Genomic DNA, 11,291 nt, shown 5'->3' on the forward strand with positions numbered 1-11,291 from the left:
TTTTTTATTTAAATGATGAAATCATTTAATTAACTAAGTTTAAAGATAAATTAAATTTATTTTTATTCAAAAAAGTACAAATAAGTCTTTTATTTTTAAAAACTAACTAAAAACTATAATCAAATTAAAACTAATTTAAATTCTTAATTAATTTAATTAAATCTAAATAAATTTTTAACATATACAATTAATATACACTAGACATGGAGAACGTTTTTTAATTTTTTTCAAACGAAAAAAACGTCAATTTAATATTTTAGGGTACAATTGAAACATAAAAATACGAAATAGGGTAAAATTGATCAGTTTTCAACGTCAATATTTGACTAGGAGCTAAAAGGTCAGAGTTTTTTGACACATTAGGCCTAAATTGAATGCATAATATACTGTCTACTGAATGCATGCTATATGAACTTGTTTTAGGATAAAAGGAAACAATGGTGGAAACGTACAAAGTGGCATAGCGGAGCAGGGAATCCAACCACATTCCGCAATGCACCATTTGGCTAGTGCCACTCCGCAATGGTACATTGCAGAATGGCACGTAGCATAAAAATGGAATTAATTTTCGTATAGACTTAAATATATAATTTTTTAAGTCCAATGCTACCGCAACGGCGCGTAATTAGTTCAGACATAAAAATGGAATTAATTTTCGTATAGATTCAAATACAGAATTTCCTAAATCCAATAGAGACTCTTGTGTCAAAAACCCAACATACATCTATTATGATACCGCAATGAGCATATAATGGTTCAGGCATAAAAATGAAATTAATTTTCGTATAGATTCAAATACAAGAATTTCTTAAGTCCAATAGAGACTCTTGTGTCCAAAACCCAACATACATCTATTATGCTACTCACTGCCTATTCAATCTTCTTTTCCAAAGCTCATAGCATTTCAACAGATATGGCCCAATATTCAATACTTTTATTTTAAGTTTACACTTTCATCTTTTTAATTTAAACAATACGGTTATTTAATTTAAATTTATTTATTTTTTATTTATTTTTATATTAATCAATCAAGTAAAAAAATTTAACTATAAATTTTAAATTTCAATTTAATCTTTAAACTTGTTTTTGTCATAATTTTTTTAAAAATTGAATGTCTTAATAAATATAATTTAATTTATTTTGTTTTCCTTAAATTTAATTTCTTTTAATTTTCTTCCATCATTACTTTCTAAAACTAAAAAAAATATTTTTTTCTAAAGAACAAAAATGTAAATGAATATTAATAAATTAAACTGAAGTCACTAATTAAGTCATTTAATTTTATAATAATATATTTACTTAAATAAATTAAAAATATAAATTTAAGAACTAAATCAAACTTTCATTTTTTTAATTTAATTTTTAACTTAGTTGACGAACACCGAAACTGAACGGATCATATCTTTTGATTTTCTAACAAGAAGAACAAAAATATGAATTATAACATATGTGGATAACCTGAAAGTAATTTGAAGAAGAACGAAAATGTGAATTTTGACATATGTGGAGAACCTGAGAATAATTTGCTCTATATTTTATATATTATTCATTTAATTATTAATAATTCTTCAATTAAACTTTACTTATAACTATATTAATTTTTAACAGAACTTTTTATATATTATGTATTGTTCATAGTAGATTTGTTATTTAGAATCTAATATATAGATGAATCCTATAATTTTACTATAGTATAATATGTCTATTTCATAAATTCAAAGTATATTTTTAATTGAACTTGGATCAAATCTTGTTTAAGGTCTGTATTTAACAATCAGTTAACTTGAATTAATATAGGCAGATAAATAGGTGCCGTACAAATATAAAGCATAAACAACAACAGGAAATTTAAACCAACCATAAAGTCAATTGGTCACATTGGTTGGGCTCATTGAAAATTGAAGATGGCAACTGGAGATGATTTATTTCGTTTAATTAACTTCCATTAAGTATACTCAACCCCAAAACCTCAGCATACCTGTCTAGCTCCCTAACTTAGTAGTAGTTACATGCGCCAAATTCCAGGAAAAATAAAATTATACAAAGTGAATATCCTCTCATAAGAATTTTATTATTTTAAATTTGTACATTATCATTAAGAAACCGTTTAAATTAATTTTTTTAAAATTCAAAAAATATAAAATTTGTGGATTTATAAATTTCATTGTTTGGATTGAAAATAAATTCATGGATTTATAGGATTTTAAATGAGAATTTTTGAAGAATGAGAGATATTCATGAGTTTTTATACTTTTTTTTCATACCAATTGATGAATTTCGGTAATATTTATGAATAGTGTAAAATATATAAATTTTGTACATCTAAATTTTTTTCAATCTAAATATCACCTAAAAGAATAGATTTTTTCAAAGTATAAATATCCTTTTTTTTCTTTTCTTTTTTTTTTATTTTTTTTAAAGTAAAAAATAGGCTTTATTGAGAGAACAAAATGGTTTTGGAGAGAGCAAACTATATGTTTAAGCTGGACTCCATTCTAAATTGTAACATTTAAAATTCGACTCCACACTTGATTGAATTTTATTTTAGGAGTCCAATGTCCATAGAGAAAGTAAGAATTGAAATCGATTTGACTTGACTCTACTAGTTTATCTATAGAAAAATAAAAAATAATTTTTAGTATTAAGAAATAAAAATATGTATAATAATAATAGATTATAAAATAAATTAATCAAAACTTGATTGGACATGTAAATTTGTTCATCCGAATACTTTGATATTCAAACTCAAATTGATAGTGGAGTCGAGTTGTTCGAATTTATATTAATCGAATTAATATTAAATTACTCTCAAATAACTGAGCATTAATTAACTTGATTCAAAATATTTAATAACTAGATACTTAATAAAATCTAAAAGTCAAATTAATCTGATAATCATAAAGTTGGCTCGAATACTAAATGAATTCGGAAATATACAAAGAAAGGCTTTATTGCTCTAAAAAATTACAACTTTTAGTGTATTTTGCAATTTTAATACTTATAAATTTTCAATTTTGACAATGTTGAACATTAACTTTTGAATTTTTACAATTCAAAATACACCGAGTAATTATCCATAAAAAATGCTAATGTGAATGCTAGAATAATGTTTATTCTGACATCCAATAAACGGAAAATTGTTCGGTGTTACGAATTGCAAAAACAATAATAGTCCATGTATTAAATTGTCAAAATCAAAAGTTCGTGTTAAAATTAAAAACACATTAAAATTTATAACTTCTAAAGCAATTAAGCCAATAAAAAATCGAAACATATAGGGATCAAAAACCTCAATCCTAGTTAAGAGGTTAAGGTTTTAAGATCATGCACAAGAAAATCTCATCAAATTTTCAGAGGATCAATTTTACCACTGTGATCACGATCATTATCAAGACGATTCCCTTCACAGTCATACTCAATCTTCCCGGAAAAATCAAACGGACGGCACCGTTCTCCCATGATGATGGCTTTTCTCCAAACACCTTCTTCATCGTCAACAACAACAACATCATAACAGTCATCTTCATGCTTCTGCATACTATTATTATTTTTCTTCCAGGACACCATTTTTACTATTAAAACAGCTTTGCTGCTAATATTACTGTTCAGCTTAGAGAAAAGTTTTTTCTCACTAGAAAACTGTGGAGATGATGAATTATTATTAGGAGAGTTTTGTTCATCTTTTGATTCTTGTGATTTCTTGGTCTTACTATGAGAACAGAAGCATGAGAGAATGGAATGGAATAATGGCCTTGCCATGGAAATCTGTAAGAGGGGAGGGGAGAAGAGGAGAAATTGAGGGATGAGTTGGTTTGATAACTAATTATTGTCATGTATTATATAGTAATTGGGGGGTTAGATTGAAATTATTATTTTCTCTAAAGTTTAGTTCATTACTCTTCTTATATTTTAATTTCATACGGTTGAAATCATTTTAAATAAAGTTTTAGTTATCTAATACTATCTAGAAAGAAAAATAAGCTATAAAACTGAAGGAAAATGATGTATTTCAACGTCCGTTTAACCAGTTTGGTTCGGTTGTTGTTATTATATTATTAATTAAAAGATATATTAAAAGTGTGTGAATTTTTTAACTATTTAATTAAAACGTTTGAAATTTTAGTTCTTTTATATTAATGCTTCAACTTTTAAAAAGTATATCCGATGAGTGGTTTTAGCCACTTTCGATCATCAGACTACTGATAAAGCATAAAATAAAATTTTAAATTTGCTAATGCCAAATAGAAATATGTATCATTCATAGAAATTATTATCATTATTTTACTAATATGACAATAAAATCTAAATAAAATTTAAAATAAAAAAATGCAGACGCCACTGATACAATTTTTAAAAATATTACTATATGAAATTCAATAGCTGACGGCAACTCTATTTTAATTCTTTTTTATTCCAGCCACTTTATTAGCTTCCGATCTCCTCCAACCTCTAATTTAAATAATATGGTCCTAATTTTATGAGAATGATAATATATTTTCTTTGAATTAATAACTAGCTAAACTTTTAAACTAGTTACTTTATTACAAATATTCATTCGACTTTTTCTAACTTTTTTAAATTCCATTCAACCTTGAACGGATATTTCTCTCATTTATATAAATAGTAACTTAGTAAGTGTTGGTGTTGGAGTCAATATTTATGTGCATATACTTATTAGTCTAATTTTCAAGTCAATTTCAATTAGTTGATTAATTAATATATTTAAACAACTGTAATTTTTAAAAGAAAGATAATATGAAGTATTATAAAAAAAAGTATTGTATTAAATTATTTAAAAACTAAATATATTTTGGTTGAACTTGTAAGGGTCTAAGGGATTAAAACTTCCTGTATTTCTTATGTAAATATTTTTGTCATAGTAGATTTTAATTGATAAGATGCTGACATGTCATTCTGCGGTTGGATATAATGGGCGTTGTATATAAGCTAAGAGTAGACTTGACGGCTGACTTGTTCTGGGTCTTTTGATGCCAGTCTCATAGTTTTGTAACTAAGCGAATACTAGTTATGGTCATAGGAAAATATTTGAGTCCTTTGTGCGTCACCTTTGCTTATTTTGAGTTTGAGAACCTAAAGGCTAAAACCATTTACTATATATTTAGATAAAATAATTTTATATATTCATAAGTTTGACCTTCTTAAATGTAAGTATTTATTTAAAAAAAAAAGAGTAATCTGATCCGTCAAGTTTGTTAAAGTGAACTTAAATTCAATTATTGGTTAGTTCAAACATAATTATTGATTAATTCAAATAAAAATATATTTATAAAAAAAAATTCAAATAAAAATATTGGTATAAGTTTTTTAAAAATTACTTATAATTTCAATAGAAATATATTTTTAAAATTGTGACATACTCATATCTTTCATTTATATTGCTATCATTTGATAGTAACTAAGTTTGGATTTTAATTAAATTTAGCATAGATGTTACAATTTTATGATATTTAATCATGTTTATATTTTAATTAATTTTTATAAAAATAGTAAGATGCAATTTTTTGTAATAAAAAAATACATTGTTGCGCATAATAAATCAACATTTTCTTAGAAAATAATAAAACTAAACCAATAATGACAAATATGAGAAAAGTTATTGACGGTTAGACGTCCATAAGAGGATTTGTTTTTTTTTTATAGAAATAGAGTTTTTTCTTAGAATTATGTATATAAATATATATGTGACAGAGTCTTAAAGGAGTGAATATATATGGTTTATAAGAATTTCAAATATATGGTGGTATTTAGGCTAAACCAATAATTAAATTATTTGATTATACATTTCTTAATTAACTAGTCCCTGAACTTTAACTTTACTCTTTCTGGTCTCTAACCAAAAAAAATATTATTTTAAATCTCTTATTAGGTGTCCATCACGAGCGTGAAATGATAAAAATTAAATGGAAGGATGTGGACTAATTCAAAGGAAAATGGATGTAGACTTGTAGGGAAGATGGGATACTCCAAATAACGTCTACTCAATTTCCGTTGAGTAACGGAATGAATTTTCTAAGGAATATACGTGTTTTTCTAGTATTTATGTAAACACCCTTTGTTTAAAGGAGTGAGATCTCCTCAAATTAATTTTGAATTTGAAGGGTCATGTTCACAATATACAATGTTCATTATAAAAAAAAATTAATTTAATTAAAATAAACAGATCAAATTTGTATGTAATTTATTGTTAATAAGGGTCCAATTGCTAATACCAATATGCAAATTAACATTTCAATTCAATGTACATCAATCAAACACCTCCCTCTCATCTCTGCCACTGCAACTCTCATCTCACTCAACCCACCATTTTCACAGCCATGGGCGTTTAATAAGGCCGATTGTCTCAAAATAATCCATGGGCCGTTTACTAAGGCCAATTGTCTAAGCGACATTTACATATTTATCTTAAAAAATAAAAACATTTGTGGATTCTATCTCAACACAAAATATTTAAAAACAAATACATTATTTACCATTAGAATAAACTAAAGGATAAAAAATCAACAAAAGTTTATTTTACTCTCTAAATTTGGTTCAAAAAAAATCAAATAAAGCTAAATTCATAATTTTGAATAAAAATACCATTTAAATAAATATTTTGACTCGTTTTATCACCTCAATTTAGGTGGAAATATAATTAGAGTATTATATATAAGTTGAAATTGAGATTATAGAAACTACACAATTTGAAGCGAAAAAGTTATAATAAGCCAAAATGTATTCTGAAGTGTTTTTTTTTTTAAATCACAAACTTGATCTTCCATGCCAAGTTTGCCAGATAAAATAAACTTTTATTGAAAGAAAATTTATGCTAAAAAAAACGGCTAATAATTACCCATGGCACCTCAACTTTAGGGGTACGGGCGCTAAACCCCCTGATGTTTAAAAACGGGCGCTAAACCCCCTGAACTTTGAGGCGGCGCTCACAAAACCCCTTTTGCTCCAAATATGACGAAAATACCCCTGGCTCCGTTTTTTCAGTCAATTGTCAGTCTTAAAAAAAAACCTGACACTGCCATATCATCTGACACGTCAGAATTATACCTTAAAAATTTCAAACACCCAAAATACCCTTACTTTAATTTAGAAAAAGATAAAAAAAAAAACTCAATCTAATCTAATGAATTAACCCAGCAACTAACCCGACCAATACCCCAACCCGACCGACCCGACCATCGTCGGAAAATTTTCCGGTCATCTTCTTCGATTTGAAGATGACCGGAAAATTTTCCGGTCATCAAAAAAATCTGTTCCTCAGAGGAACAGATCGGTCGCGATCTGTTCCCTGAGGAACAGATCGCGCTGATCTGTTCCTCAGGGAACAGATCTGTTCCTCATGTTGAGGAACAGAGGAACAGATCCGATGATCTGTTCCTCTGAGGAACAAATTTTTTTGATGACCGGAAATTTTCCGGTCATCTTCAAATCGGAGAAGATGACCGGAAAATTTTCCGGCGGTGGTCGGGTCGGTTGGGTTGGGGTATTGGTCGGGTCAGTTGCTGGGTTAATTCATTAGATTGAGTTTTTTTTTGTCTTTTTCTAAATTAAAGTAAGGGTATTTTGGGTGTTTGAAATTTTTAAGGTATAATTCTGACGTGTCAGATGATATGGCAGTGTCAGTTTTTTTTTTAAGACTGACAATTGACTGAAAAAACGGCGCCAGGGGTATTTTCGTCATATTTGGAGCAAAAGGGGTTTTGTGAGCGCCGCCTCAAAGTTCAGGGGGTTTAGCGCCCGTTTTTAAACATCAGGGGGTTTAGCGCCCGTACCTCTAAAGTTGAGGTGCCATGGGTGATTATTAGCCTAAAAAAACAGTAAGGCATTTTAAGGTGGGGACAAAAAAGTAACAAAGAGAAATGTAACAAAAAAAAAGCATTCAAATATTTATTATAACTATTGAAATATAAAATTATAATTGAACTATAAAAAAACATTGACAAATCAAATTATTCACAAATAGTTTTAAAATATGTTTGATAAAACATCAAAATTCTAATTAATAAAATCATGGGTGACGATATTTTCAGAGCAATAACTGATAGGGTTAAAGTAGTATTTTTTATTTTGATGACTATATTAATGACTAATAAAATATTTGGTAATTGCAAATCGGGTCACAATAAACATATTAATGACTATAAAATATTTTAAATGCCTCTAGTTTTATGTTATGATGAGATCAAACCTAATCCAAACTATAATAATGAAACCAATTATTATAAAAAAGTAATATTTCTATAATTTTGAAAGACAATTATACTTATAATCGTAAAAAAAAATTTAAAAACCACACTAGACATCTAAAAATATAAACTCTAGGAAGTACAAGCAAGATTGTTTTACCTCCAACCCATAGTCCAAAAAACAAAATGCCTAAATATTTTTAAAACAGAAATAATTCAAGTCTATCTAAAAACGAATGTGCCTATATTTAAAAATAATTCTTGATACACGTCTTTCTTGCTGTGTCGTTTGTAGTTTCACCGGTAATTAAAAGATTTGAGTTGAAATGAAATTATATTATCAGGATAAAGTAACTAAAGTAAAAAGAAAATGCAACGAGATATAAATTGTATTATTAAAAAACAAAGACGAACATGTCGGCAAGTGCATTAGGTACGATTGCGGAAACAATTTTAAACTCGACGTATTAACCAAAAAATATAAAACAAAATCCAAGACAACGTATGCATTTCAAAAACCCCAAAATTAGAACTACCAAGAATGCACAAAATACATGTATTATTATAAGTTTATAACAGTTAAAATATAGTATAAGTTTCAGTACTCTATGCTTTTGTAGACTTTTCGATCATCAATAATATATAAAGAAAAATTTAGTGAATAACGATGCTACTACATACCTGAAATTTCATAGTTAATAATCAGTTGGAGTAATATTGTTTTTGCTTTTACATTATAAATCAAACTGAATCTACTGTCTACTAAAGGTGGAGTAATATTTTGGCAACGGCTGTGTAATTTAACACGCAATACTCCTAACAACTATAACTCATTTCTCCGCCAAATAATTATTGTATAATTTAATTTCACATTTCACAAAAATCTTACTGCCCAATTAAATCATACCATCTTTCACTTGTAAATCTTTTTATAATATAAAATGTGAAGATAAATTATTCAAACGTGGACTCTCTATTGGTACATTTGTGAGGTGGAAGATCATTTAATCGCTTGTGGTTACACATGGAAACTGTTGACATCACATTACGTGGAGCATGATATAGTTAGTCATTTGATTATTATATTAGCATTTCTATCGATTTCAATAGATTCTTGGGTGAAATTCATGATTGCATGGAATGGAAACAAAGAATATAATATAATTAATCATCAAAATGCATAATAGTAAATTAGCTAAAAATATACTATAAAAGTAAATTAGCTAAAAATAAGAATTAAGAAGAAAATAAAAAATTATATGAAAAAGATTTACCAAACTAACAAAACCAAACCTCCAACTACGATCCACTTCTCCACCTACAACAACAACAACTACCCGACAAACGTTCCTTCAAAACTGTGCCTTAAGTTGAAAATCCAAACTACCCTGTTCTTTTTTTTTTCACTTCAAAAATATTGTTAAATCTTAAAAGAACAGATATAATCTTATTTATTATTGTTGGATGTACTATTTCATTTTAGGTGTAAATATAAAATAGAATGGAATATTTTAAATTTAATTCTAAGAACACCTATTTATTTATATCATAAAAAAAACAATAACTTTCTTTAAAATTGAAACATTAAATTGACTTATAAATCTATCACCACTTAATTGTAAGTATATAATTTCTCTTTTTATCTAAATTGTTTTTTTTTCATGAAACCACTCTCATATGAACTCATTTATAAAAGTAATTTCATATAAACTAATTCATAAAAAGTTAAGTTCAACAAAATTTATATATTTATATAAGTTTTCTTTTTAAACACTCAATATATAATCACAATACTAACACCAATTAAGTTGATGGTATAAGCGGTAAGCAGCAAACTGTTAGGTCGTGGGTTCAATTCCTCCCACAAGCGCTCCCCCACTCCCCTCCCCAAATTATAAAAAAAATAGTTTTATTTCGTTGAACAATGACGCATACTCAAGGCTAACTTAGTGCTTCTTGGAAAGCAAGAATTGTTCACAAAGTTCAAAGTCGTGATATTTCCCTACAACAAACTACCTAAATACCAGACATGGTTTCTCTGCGAGTTGCATATGGCAAGGCATTATGGTTGTGCAAAATATGATCAGAACAGAAAACATACATCGTATTGGGTCAAGTAGGCATACTTATGTTTTCAAGAATCCTTGGCTAATGAATGATACCGGGTTTGTCTCCACTGTTCCTTTAGATGGGCTAACAAACTCAAGGGTTAGTGACTTGATAGTGCCTTGGAATACATAACTTACTGGCGTGATATTTAATGAGCATGATAATACACAAATCCTCTATTATCCGTTGAGCTTGTGCGACATAAAAGATGTACGCATGCAGATAATGGATAAAACTAGGCGGTTCTTAATGAAGTCAGCATATCAACATCTTGCTGGTATTAGTAGAGATATCCAATTTCCTCTATGGAACATCTTTGGAAGCTCAAAGTTCCATTTGAGATGACAATCTTAGTCTGTAAAGCAACTTTAGGATGTTTACCTACCGAACAAATGCTTAAACGCAAACACATTGACGTTGACGAGGTATGTCTTATATGTGAAATGGAGTCACAAACAATTAAACATGCTCTCTTAAGGTGTTCTTGAGTGTTGGCAAAAGCGAGGTTTGTTAATTCCAGAGGCATTCTAGCTCTTTTATGGACTAGATTACTGTTGTTTTTGCCAAATTTCAAACTAATCAGTGTTGTCATGTTATGTATGTTGGGGTTTAGACAATGAAAATTGTTTAAAAGTAATTCATGAAACTCTCCATATTTATCCAGCTGAAGCTCTAGCTATTTGGGAATCGATTTTCATGGAATTGATTTTCTTGGGATAAATTATGTGCTAGCAAATGTGCATGTGGCTTGCGCTTTGGACGAATTCATGATTTTAACTTGGCACTTCTTGGAAAGAAGGGGTGGATGCTTTTATGTTGCGAGGTATCTCATTTTTCCAAAGTTTTCAAAGTCATATATTTTCCAAATTGCTGTTTCATTGATGTTGAGATTGGTTCTTTTGCGAGCTATGTTTGGAGAGGCATTACTACAACTTAAGCTTTCATTAAAAATGGCAGTGTACAGCGTGTTGGTTCAAGCGG

At 28.1% G+C, this 11,291-nt stretch overlaps 1 protein-coding gene across 1 annotated transcript; it reads right to left on the bottom strand.

The window, feature by feature from the left end:
• Window positions 1-3,342: 3,342 nt before the first annotated feature.
• On the bottom strand, window positions 3,343-3,759 carry LOC126678589 (uncharacterized). The gene has a single exon (XM_050373483.1). It carries the CDS (start codon window positions 3,757-3,759, stop codon window positions 3,343-3,345), a length of 417 nt encoding a protein of 138 aa, XP_050229440.1.
• Window positions 3,760-11,291: the final 7,532 nt, after the last annotated feature.

The sequence above is a fragment of the Mercurialis annua genome, linkage group LG4, assembly GCF_937616625.2.
Source record: "Mercurialis annua linkage group LG4, ddMerAnnu1.2, whole genome shotgun sequence".
Classification (NCBI taxonomy): domain Eukaryota; kingdom Viridiplantae; phylum Streptophyta; class Magnoliopsida; order Malpighiales; family Euphorbiaceae; genus Mercurialis; species Mercurialis annua.

Bases quoted from the DNA above. Each gene is read 5' to 3' on its own strand.
- LOC126678589 (XM_050373483.1), bottom strand. From the start codon at position 3,759: ATGGCAAGGCCATTATTCCATTCCATTCTCTCATGCTTCTGTTCTCAT.